This window comes from Pyrgilauda ruficollis, unplaced genomic scaffold (assembly GCF_017590135.1).
Source record: "Pyrgilauda ruficollis isolate IOZ18807 unplaced genomic scaffold, ASM1759013v1 scaffold41, whole genome shotgun sequence".
NCBI lineage: Eukaryota > Metazoa > Chordata > Aves > Passeriformes > Passeridae > Pyrgilauda > Pyrgilauda ruficollis.
In genome coordinates this window covers 2,788,531-2,809,903 of record NW_024525601.1, presented here as the reverse complement: position 1 = coordinate 2,809,903, position 21,373 = coordinate 2,788,531, and the positions used below count along the sequence as shown (strand labels likewise).

General features: G+C 36.9%; 1 protein-coding gene across 1 annotated transcript in view; it reads right to left on the bottom strand.

The window, feature by feature from the left end:
• PIEZO2 (piezo type mechanosensitive ion channel component 2) overlaps positions 1-21,373 on the bottom strand; it is a 290,144-nt gene that overhangs the window by 172,354 nt on the left and 96,417 nt on the right. The window contains exon 3 of the mRNA XM_041477660.1: positions 14,696-14,821. Within this exon, the coding sequence (XP_041333594.1) occupies positions 14,696-14,821 (126 nt within the window). The remainder of the gene's footprint in view (positions 1-14,695; positions 14,822-21,373) is intronic.

Below are 21,373 nucleotides of genomic sequence, written 5' to 3'. Positions count from 1 at the left end.
GCTGTTATGTATGTAAAAAATTTAGACAGGAAAAAAAGAGGAACAGTGTAATGCATTTAGGAAACACAGAGCTACCCTGTAAGCAGTTCTCTCTCACTAACCCAGCACTGGTGGTACATCATTGCAGTGTGTTGCTGTTGCACCAACAGTGATATATACTGCATCACTTTTATGGCTTCCACGACACATCAATTCCTGCTAATGAAATGTTTATTTAAAATTAAATATTCTTTACTTAAATTAACAGCCTAGTAAAGTATAAATATTTAATGGTGTTTACAATATATACATTTATATATAAAATAAGTGAATTTTACATTGCTGGCACTCAGCATTGTATTTACAAAATAAAAATATCCTGATATTTCAAACAAGTTTGAGAAATCTCTGAAATCAAGAGCTGCCACTACCTAAAATGTAAAATCTTCTGCTTTTCTCTGAGAAAATTACATAGCAAAACACAGAAGTTGATTTTTGCCTTCTGACTTAATACATCAGCCACCAATAAAATACAATATTTATTGTCAATTCCTGCAGCTGCTGTTATAGAACCTTTCACTCTTTACTACAGCTAAAAAAAAAACCAAAAACCAAACAAACGAGGAACTGTGAACTATGAAGGGAAATGTGATACCATTTTCTTATTGTTACCCAGAAAGACATAGAATAGATATGGAAACCCATCTTTGACTTTTTCCAGATGTTCATGGAACTCTGTCAGCATTCCAGCCTTTGTTTTATGTGGATATGGATTCTGTGAACTTCCTTGCTCAGGATTTTCCTTCTTATCATATATATGAGACAATTCAGACAATGTTTCAGTGGGGATATGAAAAGTCATAAAAACAATCTCAAAATTCATGTGTCATAAGTGTAATCTAACTTGTGGAAAGGCTGTTGAGAGAACAGGATTGTAATGAACAGGTGATATTTCACTCTCGAGGCAATGCAGTTTCATGAAATTTATTTTGGTTAGAAGCCTTCATAAAATTATGATCTGATGAGAGTACAGTAGGAGAAGAGGAGTCCAGTCCAGTATGGCTGTAGAATTGCTAAGTTCTACACCAGGCAGAACCATGGCTCATATCTATATGTCAGCATGACAAACCTGATCTCTGCCAGTTCCCAGAAGTTTTCATTTAAAAGCTGCATGAAAAATTTTAATGGCACTTACAAGTACTACTGAAAGTTGAAAATTCTACTTAATTCAGTGCGTTGGCTAAAAATTATTCATTCCCGCCCACAAAATCTTGATGAGGTAAAACCTGCATGAGTAGCAGCCTCAGGGACTTCAGAAAAGCATGTCCAAATCATGGACTCTGAATACTCATGTCCATCTGCTGACCTTCCCTCCTGCTGTCATGTGTCCACTGCTCCTGCATATTTCCTGAGCATCTGACCAAGAAGTGCAAGTTCAACAAATCACTCTTGCTCGCTATCTCCATTCTGCAGAAGACAGTTATTTACTGTGTGACCAATCCATGTACTGTGGATATGAATGCTAACATTATTTCCATTTTGATAATAAGACCCCTGGGGTTTTTTTTCTTTTCTCTTTTTCTTCTTGTTTCCTGTTAGATCTCAAAGTATTACATCCCCTCTAAACTTGCCTGGTCTGTGCATATTTTTGGAAGCCCCCTACTTGGAGTCAAAGAAGTTGACTATTCCATTGACCACTAGAGCACACTTTCCTTCCTCGTTGGTATTTACAACTTTCTAAATCTTGGACAATTTCATAGAATTTTATTATTGAAAAAATGGTGCTGAAATGTCCTCTTCCCCACTTAGCAAGGTTGTCTAATTGCGTAATTCAATCAGCCTGACTCCTGAAATTGCACAGGTTGCTGTGCAGTACTAAAACTTAATAATCACAAAAAGTTCTTGCTGTAATGAATGAGGCCCCTCAAGATGAAAATGTGCATGTGTGTTTATATAAACAGAGAGAAACTGAGCACAATCTGATAAAGGCATCTCTTGTCCCCTTCACACAGCACTGATTGTTAGTGTTTCTGCCAGTCTTGTACTTTACTCTTAGTCAAACATAAAACATCAGATAGTCAAGAATAAGAAAAACTATGTAAATATTCGTCTGTGAAATAATGAGAACTGGGAGACCAATAACTTTTACGAAGCTGGAATTGTTGCCAGCACAACAGCATCAGCTCCAATTATTTTTTATTCTTGCCATGTTTGTCTGGGATATTACAGAATCACAGATTCATAGAATCAATAAGGTTAGAAAAGACCTCTAAGATTTCCAAGTCCAACCATCAGCACTACCAGCATGTTCACCACCAAACAAGTGCCATACCCATGGTTTTTTTAACTCTTCCAGGGATGGTGCTTATAGCACTTTGACCAGTAGGTCTTTTCAATTTCACAAGTTGCACACTGCAGCTGTGTTTAACTACCGCTAGACCACCACACCCTCCAGTTGTATGTGAGATTTTTTAGGATTAAAATCCAGTTTGGCACCTGAATTAAGGACTGTATTTTTAAGAATGATGGTAATTTGTTAGACTCTACAATGGGACCTATTCTGGGTGTAATTTGAGTATTTCGTCATGTCTACAGTGAAGGTAAGAACAAGAGCTCTCTCATGAAATATTATATTATTTGCAGACAAATTTGTGGGGTCAAGAAAAAGCAGGAATTTCCTGGAACCTGCTATGTAGCCAACTGTAGCATTACCAATAAACTGCACGGACACAATCCCATGACGAGGTCAAAGTCTGCTGGCTCTAAAGGAAGAGTTAAAAATCATCCTTTTGCATTTCAACATTCTGAATTTGTGTGCCAAAAAGAATTTTGTGCCACCATGAAAAACAATTTGCTATTTATTTTTTGACCATAGTGACAGTAGGCAAGGTGATACATGAACAAAAGAACTTAATATGCTATCAGTTCTTATCACTGTGTCCTCTGTACAGGGGGTTGGCTATCTTCTTTTAAAATGCAGGACTATATACTTAAATGTACAGTTATACCGGTATTAATGACTAATTAATGTACTCTGAACTACATTACTCTTGATTTCCTTCAGGAACTATTTCCATTCACTGATCTCCACCCCAGAAGCTTGGTAAAGCTTTTGACAGCCACTGGCTGGAGTGCATGCTTTTGAGTGTTTTACACTACTTCAGTGTGAAAACTGTGTTTGTTTACAGTTTTAAAATCTGCATTCAATGATATCTGATGACAGATGAAAATCAACTTCATTCTCTTAATCATTTGAAAGTTACTGTGTTTCACTCTCCCTATTTCTAGACACAAAAAAATAGGACTAAAGTTTTTTCATTAAATATTTTTCATTTACTACAACTTTCACTGATGCTATTGAAAATCATCTAGGCTTGTTTTAGTCTAGATGATGACTATAACATCTCTGAAATCCAGTTTCTTGATCGTTTTTAAACAAACCCTTAAAGAAATATAGTATTATTAAATTCAGCAGCAAACCCAGTATATATGGATTTATATATGCATACGTTAAAGAACTAGATATCAGAAAAAATGCAAGAGTTGAAATGAAACAAAAGGGGGGGGATGTTTATGACTTTGGAAATCAAGTCAAACCTTCAAAATTCAGAGTTCCCCTCCTTCCAGAGATGTAAAGGATACTTTTTCACCCTTTATGAGTATTAAAGAATTGTTCTTAGTTCTTTTGTTCTTTGTTAAGAATAAGCATTGACAGATGTGCTGCAGATTATTTATGCAAAAGGTGCAAGGTACAGCACTTTCTGGCATCCTGTGTGGTTACTGATTTAGACTTGTATATCTGGCAGAACCTGGAAGGAATTCTGAGACAGACTTTCCTTTTGGAAGTAAACTCAAAGCGTGCAAGTTCCAATTGTATTTGACCCAGGTTTAGGCCTGTGTTCTAATACACTGATGCAGGAGAGTCCACCAAAGCATTTCAAGTCCAACCCCATTAAGAAAACACTTTTTTCCTGATGGCTCCAAGCCCTATTTATGTGAGCAACTCTTTTTGCTTTGTTTTACAGGGTGATTTGTTTTACATCACAGCTTCCATGAAGGGTTCAGCAAACTCAGCTCTTTCAATTAGAGGTTAACCTCAACTCAAGACCTCATTTTTGTCCAGAGCAGCCCCTAGTCCACAGTGCCCAGGGAAGCCCACCCACTGGGGTGCTGGCCTGCCAGGGATGGCCCATCAGAGCTGCCACCCCCAGACACAACACCTCACCTGTCCTTGCAGCTGAGATGCCCAGCTGGTGGTCCAGCCAGGGCAGAGTGGCTGCGGTGAGCAGCTGTCATCATGTCAACTCGGATTTGCTGTTTGCTTTCCAGCTGCTGACATAAATCACCAAGAGGTGCAGAAGGATGAAGCCTAAGAGCTCTGACCCAGTGACCAACCTCTCTCAAACTTGCAATGTGGGCAGAAGTACATGCAAAGGCTCATAGCATCACACTAACGAATCAAGTTTTCTAAAAATACTCAACATGATTACATGATGAAGAGCAATCCTTAACCATGTAAACAGCCAAACAGAAGAGACAGATCCCCAGAAATAAAGTGAAATATTTATTCTCAGTGGAAAGTATTTGTCTAAACAGTGTCCAACACACAAATATATAGTTTCCTACTCCAGAATAGTAATACTACAGTAAGATTCCCCAGTAAAATATTTATATTATAGTGATTTGAATGATCAACAAGGGAACATTTCAACATGGTCCCTACCCCAGACCAGGGATCTAGTTGCTAAAGCACTGTAGTGCTGTCCTTACATACCTCATTCTGCTCCAGCCAAACACTGCCAAATGAGCCTTGATAACCTGGGTCAGAGCAAAAGTCTGACACTGTAGACAAGCTTTTTCACTGTAATCATCAGAGCAGCCAGTTTCTGATTTTGCTGGTCTTCAAGGACTTTGCACAATATGGAGAACAGGTTTTGTAGTAACTTGGAACTTAAAAGCAGTTGGCACTGTATGCTGATAAGCTTTTCATACAAAGGTTAAACGCACAACCAGAGAGCAAGCAAGCGAGCTGCTACTTATGAAAACGTAGAAGCCTACTCTGCACATTTCGTTCTTAATTTACTAACAGCACTAACCACGAGTATAAACAACAAACGGATACTTTCTTTTGCTTTTATTTCCTTCACACATACATTCTGCTCTCATCTCATCTATTCAAGTTTCATTGAGTGCCTTCTCCTTCACAGCTGGCCTTGATTTCTTCCTTGTGTTTGCTACTTCTGCTTCTTCCTTTGAGGACAGAGGGAGACAGAAAACAGCTGCTCTATCTCTCCTACAAACAGCCCTAAAACAAGCTGACAGTGATGGTCACACTTCTATTCTATTACCCTGCAGTCATCCTAGCTACAACTGGGACACTAAAAAGAGAACTGTCCCAGTTTGCATCACAGCATCAGTGGGTACACTGGGTGCTTCCTTGGGTGCACCTTCCAAAGTCCACCAGCTTCAGAAAGAAGCTGTACAGCCCCATGGGCCACCCAGCAGTTTCCCAGGTCTTCTCTCCAATGCAATTCTGACAGTCAAAAATACAAACTGTGAGTGGCAGTGAGGAGGGTGATCTCTCACATCAGGTTCTCTTGAACGGTTGAACACGAATGAGTGTGCCAACATCATTGCAGCAGAATAACACACATTATACAATGGAGTCATGCACCATGCCTCAAAGTGACTCCCTAAAATATTACTCAGTTTTGACATGGCAACATGTGAGTCCAGAAATAAAGACAACATAAGTACAATGAACTAAATTGTTAAGTAGTAACACCAGCAGGAAATTAAGCAGGACTTATCATACATGCCTAAGAAGCAATTAGAGAAGCTTCTGTTTCCCCAGTCATAAATTTCCCAGCTACATAAAGCTGCATGGAAAAGTGCTGAAGAAATGTTAACATCCAATGTGCACTGAATTAAATTAAATTAACTTTTATATATAGAATAAGCTATTGTTCTAAGTTTCTGTTGAGACAAAAAAAAGCATGCTAACACCTTTGACTAACTGAAAGTTTCTCATTGGATGTGTTCTACATGTTAAACATTCTTGACTCTTGGAATCATTGAAGTGACAGTCAGAAATGGTCATTGGTAATACTGTACAATCACACACCTTTCTAGGACTCAATATAATAATCATATTTGTGCCACCACATCTGGATCTCACTGCAGTTTTTACAGCCAAGCATTCTTTTTAGTCTCAAGCTCTTCATTATTCCATAGAGAAGTTCCTTATTATTATTCTTATATTTCTTGACTCAGACACTGCACATCACCTATGCAAGAAACAGTACATGATAAAACCAGAGTGTGATAGGAAATATTATTTCCTTAAAGTCAAATCTCCTGCCTTTCTGTAATTTCCTAGGTTTTCAGATGTATTTGGCATGTGAAATAGCATAACAGGAGCTCCAGCTCTACTTCAGTCCTCGTAAGCACCACTGTTACTAATCTCTGAGGAGACTCTGAGATTTTCTGTCTCTCAGTGGAGATCTGGACAAATGGCCATTTGCTGCTTTCTAGCTCATTATTCTGCAGGCATAGTGGCTGATAAGAGGGAAGCTCTGAAGAAATCATATTCTCCTTATTCTGTAAACTGTGGTATTTCCACAAGGCCCCCAGCCACCCAGCTGAATCCTGCCACAGGTTGTGGGGTATGAACAACAGAAGAGGAAAAGCTTCTTCTTAGAGGAATTTACAAGTAAAAGCAGGGTTGGTTTTTTTTTTTTTTCAATCCACATGGCACTGGGCAGATGTCACCAAGAGACAGCCTTAACTGCTTTGGATAAGAAGGACAATATCCATATAATGACTTTTAATAAAGAAGTTCCTACAGTTATCTTTGATTTTTATAAAATTATATTAACCTGCATTCTGCAAACATTTTCAGCTTCTCATGTGCTCAGGCTTAACATGCTGCTAGTAATATAAGCAATGAAGCTTCACATAGTTTGCTGAGGACATAACACGAAGTCAAACCACAAGAAGCAACTGACTGTCCTAGCTTTGCTGGGATAGAGTTAATTTTATTCCTAGTAGCTGGTACAGTGCTGTGTTTTGGGTTTATTTTGAAAACAATGTTGATAACACACTGATGTTTTGGTTGTTGCTAAGTAGTGCTTACTCTAAATCAAGGACTTGGGAGTGTCTCATGCTCTGCCAGTGAAGCAGGTGCACAAGAAGCTGGGAAGGAGCACGGCCAGGACAGCTGACCCAAACTGACCAAAGGGATATTCCATACCCCAGACTGTCATGCCCAGTATATAAACTGGGGAGTTGGCTGGAAGGGACTGTTTGCTGCTCAGGGACAGGCTGAGCATTGGTCAGTGGGTGATGAGCAATTCTATTTTGCGGGTGTCACTTGTGTGTCTTGAGTTTTATTTTTCTCTTTTTTTCTTTTTTTTTCTTTTTTCCAGTAAAATTAGTAGAAGCAGCAGTAGTAGTAGGAGTTTACTTTCTTTAAATTATTAAACTGTTCTTTCCTCAACTCATGAGCTTTGAGCTTTTCCTTACCTTTTTTCTCCTAATTCTCCTCCCCATCCCACTGGGAGATAGGGGGAGCAAGCAGCTTTGTGGTACTTACTTGCCATCTGAGGTTAAATCACAACACTCACCTTTCATAAAACCGGAACAAATAGACTTTCCAGGCAACTGGCTGTCTGTACTGATTTAACAATTAATAAACACTGTACTTCGGGACTTCAAAAATATGTAGGCATCTAAATTCCATTAAAAATAGACTTTTATATTATGGAATTCAGTATTATCAGTCTTGCTGGACAGCATGAAGAACCTGTATAATCTCTTCTAATAAAATATTGATTTAAAATTTGTTTTTCCCACTGAAGCACCACTCACCACTCTGGAACTCGACTAGCTAGAAGTCTGGACTAAATTTATGCTATATTGGCTGTCACAGACATCACAGGCTCAGACAACTTTGAGTTTAAAATATATAAACTTTCAATGAAAGGTTACTCTGATTATTCTGCAGTGCTACAGCTGGTTGTTTCATCCTATAATAGTTTTGCTAAACTGGATGTTCCACAGTTGTTCTTGAAGCAAGAGTTCATTTCTGAACCTTCTTCTCTTGTCACTTGTACAGAAACCACACATTTACAATCTGATTACTTCTGTGATAACAGACTTAACTGTTTCTTAGATGTTTAAAGGCATTGTTTTTTGCTCAGATTTTGACCAAGATTATAATCATTTAGATGACACACAAAAATATTATTAAAATGTAGATGTTCTGCAAGACAAGGCCCAACTTTATTGAAAAAAAGATTGAAATATAGATTTCACTGAGCAAAAACTAAAGACTATGATGCACATACAACTGAGGTCACTGAAGATCTCAAATTTGCAGTTAAAACAGTTGTTTGGAAAGCACCTTAAGCATCTGCCTGGTTGAGATATGGATGTGTTTGTTAGGGAAGAATGAGCTATTTTTCCTGGAGTGCAAGTGCTTGAGCACTCTTTAATGAAGGTGACTGTTAGCTTTTATTTTGGAAAGCAAAACCATTGGAGAGGACATAATTACTTTTTCAGTATAAAGACTCTTACTTTGCTATGACTTCTGCTCAGAAGCCTCTTACAATAAACTTACTCATTTTCTTAACGCCATTTAGATTAATTTCATTTCATATGAAGCAATATTTTTGAAAGTAAAATTGCCAAAATTATGATGACAACTAATAGGAAATTATTGGAATTTTTTTCATAAAATAGTATTTCAAATTTCCAATATTTTCAACATATGTGTTTTCAAGGCAGTCTCTCATGAAATGATGCATCAAAAAAAGCCAAAAAGGGGCCATGAGATACACTCAGACCTCAGATAGGAGCTGGGCCAATAAATCACGGTATTTGAAAGACTGGCATTCATTTACCTTCAAAATAGAAATATGAAACCCTCTATGAAATCTTTTAAACTTTTTTCCCTTTATAAACAAAAGCAGCATCTTTATTTCCAGTGAGTTAATTAATCCAGCAATAAACAACAGCCTTTACCAAAGCAGTACTTTACAAAATCAGCACAACCTTAGAAGTATACTTGGGAGGGTATAAAAGGCATGAAATCTCACCAGGTACATAGGAAAGAGAAATTATTCATTCCTATGAAAAGTCAGCTTCAGTCCTGAGCCAGAGCTTTCAATAAATGGTGAGACATAATTTATTTGTACTGGGTATTACTGCTTCCTAATATAACAAAATACCTCAGGGACATGCTGGTAGTAATGCAAACACAGGATGGTCTTTTAAGCCAAGAAATCATTGCAAAATTTATCTAAAGCAGAAAGTTATTATGATTCCACAATGGTGGCATGCATTTGTTTGACATTCACCATGGCATACCAGAGACAGAGAATTATCTGATTTTAGTTCCCATGATCTAACAGAGAAGCTATCTAGGCAACTTGGTGCTTTAAATCTCTTCTCCCCTTTTCTACATATAACCATTTTGTAAATAAAGCACTCCAAGTAGGCACAATAAACAAAGATTCATAGAAAGTCTATAAAAGAATTTCAAGGTACCTATTTAAATTCCATCAGTTCATTTGTGTGATGTATAAGAAAAATATCCAGAAATATCTTAAAGCTCTTTTTTGTATTCTTACAAATACTGACTACAAATTAGCGAGTAGTTGAAGTAGTCTAAGTTGCATTTCTCATGAACAAAAATACCGTTCCGGAGAATAAGCATTTCAGTAGCTTCATTCACAGAAGTCAAGATCAAGGGATGACAGAGGAGCACAAAATCAGAAATGGATGTACATCACTACAGTTAAGGGAAAAGGAAACCATACTTCTTTTAAAGGCTGACTAAACCCAAGAAGATACACTTACAGTGTGTATACTTACAGGGTATTATGATGAGGAATAACTGCACTGATTTATTGAAAACAAAGTTTAAAATTAATGTTATAGAAAACACTCCTGGCTAGTAGTACTGCCATTTTTAAAGTTTTAAAACTAGTTCTAGGAAAGAACCATACTGTGCATACTGGACAATGCAACAATTACATTGTGGTCTAACCTTTAACTCCTGCCTAACAGATTCTACACTCAAAAGATGTTACCTAATCTAATATTCAGAATTTTATTCCATCAGGAATACAAACTTAATAATTAAATTCTATTACTGCATGAATACTGCTATATTTCAAAATCATGCTGTCTATTATATGGAGATATCAGTGAAATAAGCTTAATTATGTAGCTCTTGATGGCTTAAGATTAGCCCAGCTCACCCTTTCTGTATTAATTCTTTTCCTTTCTATATCTGGGAGGTATTCAATGTTAGCTTCACACACTGAAGTTGTGCCTAACCAGAAATCTTTCACTGAACTAAATAAAGACTACTAACAGCAAAATTTTATTAGTGCTAGGCAATAGTCATAAGGCTCTTAAGAAACAAGAACCTTCTGTTGGCCAAACATTTTTAAACATCTCTATCAACATGCCAACATCATTTAGAGAATACTGTGGCATTTTGTAGCCATCCTAAAAGAGGAAGTATATGAACTCTAAAAGAGAAAGGGGATGAAAAAGATAACAAAGCAAAGAAGTTACGTATTTCAGGAATTATTCTAAACTGATTTTGAATTACATAAGTCAAGGATAATAGCAGATTGTTTTGAAATGAACCTGAAATTCTATATGTCTGGTTTGTGTTTGCAGATGGGCTCAAGTAAAACTGCTTCTAGATATAAAAGATGAAAGGATGGTTGTTTTTCACTTCCAAAATGAAACTATAACTGTATAAGGTTTAAGAGGTCATAGTCTTTATCACACCTCTAATTTAAACATTTTTCAAGTGTCTTTGTTACCAAAATGAAAATATTATCATAGGTTTTTATACAGCAGTGTGAAAAGAAAAACTAAAACCAGAAAATGATCTTTTGATTCAGAAAATTGGCATTTGAAAATATTGAGACAAACGTTAGTTTGCCTACAGCATTTGCAGACAGTATTATCCTGCCCTCTCACCTGTTTCTGAAATTGATGGGAGTTAGACTAACTACAAAAAGATCTCTGCAAGGCATCTTGTTCCAGACAGCACCTCCCACTTCAATTATTGTTGGTATCAAAATTCCTAATGGTGTATTCAAGTCCTGCATCCAGATCAGTGATAAATACATTGAAAAGAGGACTGGCCCTAGAATTGAGCCCTGAGGGTCCTGCAGCCCCGTTCATGACAACCCTTCAAGTGCTGCCCTTCAGCCAGTTCATCAACCAAGCACATCTTGAATCTACTGAACAATTTTTTTCCAGGAGGACAGTATCAAAAGCCTCACTAAAATACAGGAAAAATACATCCACCACCTTCCCTTCATCCACTGGGCAGATGATTTTACTATAGAAGTGTATCAAATTAGGTAAACAGGAGTTTCCCTTTGTGAACCTGTGTTGACTGTCTGATGACTGTGCTATCCTTTAAATGCCTTTAATTAGTACCTAATATAAACTTTTTTATACTTTTTTCAGGAACTGAGGTTAGAATAACAGGTCTGTAGATTCCTGAACCTTCATTCATGCCATTTTTGTAAACTGGAATAACACTGTCTGGCTTCCAGTCAGTGAGGACCTCCCCAGACTCCCATGACCTTTGGTAGATAATTAAGAGGGGACCTGCCATAGCATCCACTAGCTCCTTTTATGGTTTGATTTACTTAAACTTGGGGACATACTACAATTCCAGAAAAATCAAAACAAATACTAAAGGAAAACCAAAAATTTATTTATCCAAAACCCCTTAAAGGTGTTATTGCAGAAGGCCCCTATCAAAGAAGCCACTACCAAACAAGGAGATAGAACAGTCTTGATAAATAAAACTTTCTGGAAAAAAACAGGTAAACATCAACTTCCACTATACTATAAGAATACTCACCTGCATAAACATGGGATTGTTTTCAAGAAAAGGATTTGCGGGTTTCAGTGAATTACAAATAAAAAGTGAGAGATCATTACAAAAAGTACCATACAGTAACTCATAAATAGGGAGTATGACTTGCAGACACTTGGGTAATTGTTATATTTCAGTATGCGCTACTGAATTCTCAGCTGAAACAGTGCCTACCTTTGGACACTGACCTTCAAGAAATGCCTGAAAAACTAGGAGAAAACAGAAGTAGACCAACAACAATAATCTCCTTCCCAGAAAATGCAATGCATTAAGAAAGTTTGAGGGGGCTGAGGTTGTGAAAATAGAAGAGAATGACAGAAAAGAGTACATACGACAAATATGACTGCAGCCTGCAAATACAAAATGGGTAACCATAAAGGCTAATGGAAAGTTTTTCTTCATTTCCACATCAGGCTGAAGGATGAAGACAGGATATTTTGACTAATGGAAGAAAAATTTCCTAATGATAAGCATCAGAAAAGACCGTAGCTGTAAAAAAATGTTTTATTAATAGTGGATCTGGGTCTGGCTGGAGAAACAGAACACATCAGTCTTCCAGTCTACACTTCTGAACTTCTTATTGAGCAAAAAGAGTTGGATAAACATTAACAGCAAGTCTGAAATGCAGAGATCATAACACTGTGAAGACGCCATGGGCGAAGTGCTGTCATTTCTGCAGCCATGGCTTAGCCCACATCTGCAGTCACTTTTGTACAGCACTCCTCATATGGCTGGGGAGCAGGAAACCAGTGGGGCTGCGTCACCGAATTGTTACAAGCAAAAGTACTACCAAGGCGCTTTCTGGAGCAGGAATTCTGTCCTCTCTTCACCCCCACAGGAACATCTAAGTTCTGGTGTCATTAAATGACAATAATTGACCTTATTCCCTGACCTATGGAAATGCTTTGGCCTTTTCTAGCCCCTACATTTTACAACAGTCTTTAACTTCTTCAGCACTTTGGGGGTCCAGCAATGCAAGTATCAGATTTCCCTTTTTATTGGCTTCACCTGGATCTCACCAACTGTAAAGTAAACAAAATGGTGCCAGTTTACTCAGTATTCAGGCACTGAAATTCAACAGCTGAATATTTCATCTTGCTAAACAGTTCAAAAACTCTTGGAACAACTTTGGTCAACCAACTTCTTTCCCAAACAACTTGGGCACAGTTTGGATGTTCCTCTGGGACAAATAACATTCCCAACAGGCAACTTCAAACCACCCTTTGCACTCAGGAGGCAAAAAGAGCTTAATGGTGAGTGTTTGGGAATGTCATGTCAAGTGGCCCTGGTGTCAGAGAGCAGTCTGATAACATTTAGTGCACTCCTCCAGCTACACCCACTGCCCTGTGAGGCCCCAGGTAAGGAGATCACCACTAATGGCAGCTTAAAGAGAAGCTGCTACACTCAACAAATGTGAACAAACAGTAAAAAAATGGTACATTTCATCTTAAAGAGTGAACTCCTCAGGATGAAATAATTATTTTAATTCCCACTGCAGAACCCGGTTCCCGCCACAAAAGGAGGAAAAAGCCAGCAGATGCAACTCTGTCTTGGAACTCTTTACTCATACAAACAGGGTCTAGATGATGCAATTCCTCCAATCTAAGTAAAAATGATGTCTTTATAGTCATAAGAACATTAAATATATATGGAAAACAATTAATCCAGCTCACTCAGTGAGTTACATACATTTAAAAAAAAACAAAAAACCAAAAAAAGTAAGTATGTTTTTAGATTCTGAAGGCCTGATTTGAACCGACAGAGCCCAAGATATTCCAGGTGGAACTGGTATTTCATGAACACAATTATGCCTTTTACTTTAGGAAATGGTTTAAGCTAAAGGAAAATGGTAATGCTCACTTCAAGTTTTCTTAGGATTTTATTATTTAAGTCAAATCCTTTACATCACTTAAGGTTTCTTGTGTTGAATTGTAGTACAGCTGTTTACTCAAGTGGCAGCAGCATACCTTGTGATAAACTAAATGGACATTTATCAAAGGTAAAGTTGACAGGTTTAAATGTTAAATGTAAGCATGGTAAGACAAGTACAAATAGTTTCTACTGGGAGGTTACATATATAAATCACAGGACAGATATTTTAATTAACTTCTGCACAATAAAGAATGTTTGCTTTCTAAAGTATTGAACAACATTTCCTGAGAGAGGAAGATACAAAATATCATGCAATATATTTTCAGTAGAGCTTACACATAAATGAAAAATTGAAAATTTTTCCTCCCATACAGCACAGGCAAGAAAGAGACAAATACTGTTTAGAAATATAAGTTTTGGAATCAATATTTAAAGTTAAATTAAATGAAAAACTAAAGAGAGTTATGCCAGAGAGGAGCATAATAGATGGGTAAAGGGAAGTTTGTTACTTTATTTCATTTTACTCTTAATTCACTGAATTATTATCTAATGACAGAAATGAGTGGTTTCTTCAGGTTCTAAGGTGATTTTGAGAAAGCCTGAAAGACGAAGTCATAACAATAGTCAGTGGCAAACTCAGAGAAAATGCATCTCTGGTGGGGAAAACCAGTTTTTTAAATATATATATATATATACATATACACACACATATAATAATTATATAAAAATTTCTTTTGTTTCTTAAGCACTTCTAGCCTTCCTACCTTACTAACAGTAATTTTTAAGGTAAAAAGCTGGAAAAAAAGAGCAAGCAAACCCACAGGAGCACAAACCTAAGTGCCTTCTTATCAACCCTTCACCTTTCAAACCACTGAAGCATTTGGACATTTAAAATGCTAATAAAATCGAAAATGTTTTACTCACAGTTAAAACCAGGTTCAATAGTTTTTGCAGCTTCAAGACTGTTTATTGTAATCTGAAAGATGATGTGCAGCAGCAGAAATGATAGACTGGTGAAACACAGAGATTTCAATAATCGTCCTGTATGCCCTAAAAAACAAAATATACATGCACATAATAGGTGAATTGCTGAACATTGTTTAAAGGTTTTTCAGTATAAAAATATAAAAATGTCCTGACCAAAGATGTTTCTACTAGTCAGTTCCACATTAATCATGATTGTCCCCTATGGTCAATGTTATAGTAAAAATCACACTTTAATTATAGTTTATTTGAGTACTCTTTAATCACAAACCACAATGACTGCTATTGTCAAATTTTTCCTTTTATTTTTTTAATTAAAGAAAAAAGTTTTTTAAGTCTCCAAAGATCAATTTTACATAAATAAAAATAACAACATCACAATGCTTACCAACACATTACCTGATACTTAGACAAAACACGAATGATACTTCTACATTTGAGAACATAAAAGAGCCTGTTATTCTTATTACTCTTTACAAAATTATTACATGGCAGAGGGCATAACAAGACACAAACCTCAGTTTGGCTCAGGAGTATAGACATACTTCCAATGAATGCTTTGCTTTGTGCCAACTGCCCTCTTCCTTCAAAAGTTTTAAACATAATTTTCAGCATACACTGCAGAGCCCTGTGCCAGACACATTTGGTCATAGTTCCTCTGTGATTTACTGGATGTCTATTCAAAAGCCAACAGAAAATGTTTGATGAAGATTTAGAAATGCCTTATAAATCCTCTAGGAAACACTCAGCTTAATCACAGGCAGCCAAAATTGCAAGGTATGAATAAATAAAGTAAACCATCAGTATTTCAGGAAATATGCATCTTCAAGACAAAATTGAATTGCTGATAAAAGACAACATGAAATATCACCCTACCTGACCTATCTGCAGTAAAAGTTCTACTTCTAAAGCTTTTTATGCCTAGATTTTATACCACCTGCTTCATGCATTTGAGGTTAAGATTTTAGTTTACAGATTAAAAAACAGCACTACTGAAATTCTTATCCAAGGCTGTAAATAAAGCAAAGGCTATGGAGGGCAGAACTTGCAGAATGTACCTAGGAAATGCTCACTCTACATGCAGCCTGTTTTGTTCATACTTATTCTGCAGACAACTGTTATGAGCAACTACTAGAAAGAAGATGATGGTTCATGCTCTGTATCTAGCCAATAAACCAGATTTTAATTTTAGATTTTTTATAGTTCAAGCACAGGTCATCAAAGGCCTAAACAGTTGTTTATAAAGCAAAGAATGAGATAAGCATGATTCAACAATTTTAGAAAGTAATAGACTATCTCCCTCCATCAGACTCCAAATTTTTGTCCTAACACTATCCTGAGTGCAGATTTTGAATACCAAATATCTGTAATAAACTTCCCTGTTCTTTTTTTAAATATAGTAAATAATTTTTACAAAAATCATTAAAATTGTACGAATGAGCCCATGTATGAATTTTCTGCAATCCAAAAAGGAAGATACTTTGCTAGATACACACTTTGTGTGATCTATTCACTTTTGTCACCAGAGTTCACACAGAAAGGAGACAACCTGGGTACCAGAGCATTACATCAAAGAGACTGGAAATTAAAATCTTTGGGTCACTTTTTGTCCTTATTCTTCTGCAGAAGCTGGCCTGGTGTCCTGTCTTAGGACAAAAACTTCTAAGCACTATAAAAGCAGAAACAATAGAATAGGTAATATTTTCAAAAGTTTAGAAGAACAAATATATGAGAAGCTACATACTATTAGACAATTTGTTTGATATGATGTCATATGTAAAGTAGTCCAAGGACTGCTGTATTTTACAATTCTTCTCAGCTTCTAAGCACTATAGAAGCAGAAACAATAAAATAGGTAATATTTTCAAAAGTTTTAGAAGAACAAATATATATTAGAAGCTACAATTTGTTTGATATGATGTCATATGTAAAGTAGTCCAAGGACTGCTGTATTTTACAATTCTTCTGCAAGCTTCAATACTTGATTCTTCGCTCTCTCATTACCAGATCCCAGGCTCATGGTATAAGAAGCACCACACTCTCAGAATACAACTAAACATAACTAAAAAAACCTGTCTCAAAGCTGGAGAAAGACAGTTTGACAATACAAATTTTGTGGACTTTAAAAGCGTCCAAATGTACAGATTTCAAAGACAGTCTGGTGATTTATGAAGATCTAAGTTACAAACTCTCCTCAGTGGTTGGGAGTTAATAGATATCAAGCAATAGATTTTTCATGTGGAAGTGGATTTGAAATTTTTTGATAGAATGGTCTGAGTCAGCATCCAAAAGTGAAAAAATGCAATACAATTAGTCAATGCACATTCATTTCCCAAACTGTCAGGTCTATTTTTCAGTGTTTCCTTATCACTCCGAAATATATCTCAGTTTTAGACTTCACTTCTTACAAGTTTGAAAACTAACATCTTTGAATTTAAATTGAGCAAACCATTCCTTTAAAATAGCTCTTTTACAGCTGTCATCCTTCTAAGAACTGTAAAACACCTGAAAATGTATTTCTTCAAATGCTGAAATGTTGAAAAAAGATCTCCTTCTGCACAAAGCTAGGAAAAAATGTAAAGGACTATTAACACTCAGGATAATAAATAGTCTCAGTGTACTGGTAAACATGGCAGGATAAACATACATCTGGAAGGCAGGAAAGTACGTTCAGAGCAGGTTACAGCATTCCTCAAGGCCTACTCCCTTCATGGCCATCAGTGGTACAGGACCACCATCAGATTCGACTGAGCAGGAGCACTTTGCTCGCACCACATTCATCTGTGCCAGCAGAAACGAGAAACTGGAAACTAGAAATATTTGGAGAAAAGTAAGAAATATTATGACCCGGATTTCAAAAGTTTGGAGCCACATCAACAACTTGGGAGAAATGGGAGTGCTAAAATAAGAGAATTACTGAATATGTAATTTATGTTGAGGAAGAAGAAGTGACAGATTTGGAAAAGGGATGAGTTTCAATTCATAGTGGGGTTTGGGTAAACCCACTTAACTATGTTTTTACTTACATTTTTCTCTTTCTACTGGAAACTTGGTTCTAAATGGCACAAAGGAAAAATTAACCATATGCATACAGAAGTGAGATGGTGAGAAAAGCAACAGCTGAAATAAATCAGAGCTTCTTACAATGAGGAAGAAAGATTTTTTTTCTTCCTTGTATTTTTTTAAATTCTAATTCACTCAAAATTTTAAAATTAATTTCCTAAAACGTACCTCAACTTCTCAGTTGCCCTAATGTAAAAATCCTCAGAGACATGAATGGAAGCTGAACATCCCACAGAGAAGGAGATATATATTGTTCAGAAAGCTGTGTGGATGGAACAGATGTGCAAGAGAACATTGTCCCAGCTGATATCAGAATTCACAATTCCTTCATTTCTGTCCTAAATGTATAGGCTTCTGTATATCCAACAAGACCAAGAAAAAGAAAAATCTCATGGCAAAACACCTCAGTTTGGAACTTGAGCACTGGGTTCTGATTTCACTCCAACAACCTCTGAAAACTATGGGGAATAGAAAGGAGAGAGAACATTTGTCTCAGAATTGGATTGGAGGACTGAGAAAAGTTGGCTTGCTTTCAGGTGTCACTGCAGGTGTCATTTCTAATGGCACCCAGTGGGACCAAAACCTGGCATGTAGCTCCAGAAATGTACCCCAGCACGTCTCAAAGCTCCTGGCAAAGGGCTTTCTCCCCTCTGATCAAGCCTGCAGGAAGCCAGACAGGATGTGAAGGCTTCATTACCCTCTTTCTCTTCAGCCCAGATGCAACATTAAACTGGACTCAAGAGGGCCAAAAGCTTTTCACACGTGGAAGAGGAATCAATTTCTTATTTTTCAAAGGTAATCCAGCCAAGAGCTGGATTAGTAATGGCATGTCCCCCCCAGCCACAGGCATGTAACCTCAGTACAACTATTTGAATGTGTTCTAATTGGACTGCTGCCTCCAACACAGACATGCACCTCTTGGCACTGTGACTGACAAACACAAGGTTGGAGCTTGCTACCCACATTGTTTCCAGCAACAATGAAAATTTCTTGTACATTCATGTATAGACCTGGTAGTCCTCTGATCTTTTTTGCTGCCCTCTTCCCTAAAACAGCAAGAGTATGTGAGAATTTTTTTGTACACCTGGAACTTCCTCAGAGCTTCTACCACAAGGATGTGCTAATGGGACATGGAATAACTGAATGGCCAATTGTCACTGAGATCTGCCTAAAAATCACATATATTAGCTCTTACATGGCCATGAGCCTTAGGCTATTACAGAGGATGTGATATGATTGCTATGATATGATTGATATGATATGGCATCATATCATATCATATGGCAGCTGTTTGCAATGTGCATTTTCATTTCACACTGCTATTTTTTTTCTCATTCTGATCTATTTATGGGGCATGACAAAGAATTTGTTGAATCTCTAAGAAAGTGAATAATACTGCTAAAAATTAATTTTGATTTTTTTAATAAACAGTACTATGCATCTCTGTGCAAAGCTGGTAAGTTCAAAGGGTCTGTATCCATTTGAATGCTGTAATGTTATCAGAAAAGGGAGAATAGATGAGGAAAAAAATGGAATTTAAAAATTAATTTAAGACTGTTTACTATGTCAGCAGTTTAATTCCATCATCATAATCATCTATGCTGCATAGGTTCACCTAAACAGCAGATGTAAGTGTTTGGGTGTCTTATTTGAACATTTTATTACTTTGTACAGGTTGGTTTGGTTTTTTTTTTGTTTGTTTGGGGGGTTTTTTTGTGTGTTTTTTTTTTATGCAACCTTAGTATTGCATTTTCTGACTTTTGGTCTTTTGGGGATATTTCCAACATCTCTTTAGCCATATATTGTACTCCAAACTGTTATAACACTCTCAATTCTTCTTGAATAGCTATGTTTGGAAATTTTTTTACACAACACTTTCTATTCAGATCCGAGTAAATTAAATACCAAATAAAAAGTCATTTTTCATATAATAATCTCTGATAGCACACACTGAGTGATAAATATTAAAATATTAATGTGCATTTATCTCCTGAACTAGTGACACTTCACCTAATAAAATGACTCTATTACAGCCATTCAGGATTTTATTTTTTTTTCATAAACCTCTTCATCAGTAAGTGACAAAAAGAAAACTACAGAGCTCAAATGACTGCAGCACACACAGACTGAGTCCCAAAGAATTTGTTTCAGCTAGAAACTGATCTTAACTTCTTGACTTTTGATCAGGAAACCTAACATCACTTCAGGGCCCAGCTGGAACCAGGGTCCAGAGAAAAATGTCCTGCTCCATGGTTCCAAATAGGAATCTGTCAACACCATCTGAACTGTAGACTGGGGCAGCTGGGGGTGGGAAATTAAGAAAATATTTAATTCACAATACATGCCTTTTGGAAAATTCTGGAAGTTTTAGAGTAATATGATCTGTAAGAAAAAAAAAAAAAATCATGATTTCTCATATAAATAAATCCCACCCTTGGCCAGCTCTGGTTTAAGTGTCTCCAGATACCACAACAACCATATTGACATAAATGCAAGAAAAGGGTTCTGATTTGAAGTTGGCTTCTGCCAAATGTCCAGAGGTGATAAAAATACAGTTGGTTCCAGACAATCATGAGGAAAATGTCATCACTAAGTTCAGCATGAACATCAGCCACTTTGTCCACAAGTGTCAAACATAACTTCCCACATTTAAATTTACACATCAAGGAAAGTTTACAAGAATGAAACAAGCACTGAGATATCCATCCTCCATTTGACAGGAAAACTTTGTATTTCAGGTGGACAGTCAGCAACACCAAAGAATATGGGCCAGTTCCCTTTCCTGAATTCACTGCCTCTATTGCACGCTAACTGACACTTAACGCAGCAGGACACCTCCTGATGACCATGGAAGATGAAAAAAGGGTTCAATTATGAGTTCTAAACTCAGCTAAGATTTCCAGATCTTAAGGTTACATTTGCAAGGCACAAAGCAATTTAGCCCTGTCCTAGAAAGCACTTAAACACATGCACGTCTTTGGGACTGAAGGGCTCTCAGTGTTGCATGAAAGGTTCATAAAATAAGGCCGAGTGCTTCACTCTTAGGGTATCGATACTTGATGTGACCCAGCCCTAAAGCACACAGCTTGCAAGTCAGTGGAAGCCAAATCCTTTTAGATGCCTCTAATGGCTAATTTTCTCTAGTTCTCCTTACAGGTAGGCATAATCTCATTGTTTTCAACTCCTCATGCACTTTTGGATGTGAGGACAGAAAATGTCTTCCAGTTTCAGGTTCTGTAAGAACGATGCTAAATATTTGCCAGTTGCAGTTACACCTATTATAAAACAATGTTTCCCAGATGTAAAATATCAACTGTATTTCTACGTGCACAATGCAGCTATGCTTAGAGGTTTGACCTCTTGAGTGCTGAAGCAATGGGATAAAGCTATCAACAATGGATAGAGGAAGGCAAATTTTTGGAAAGACTATTCTAAGAATAAAATTTGATAATGGTGTGCCTTGTACACTGTGCAATTATACTGTGCAATGTCAAGTCACTGATCCACCAAGCGAAGTATCTGTCTATCAGCTCCTGTTCACTAAGTCTTACATGA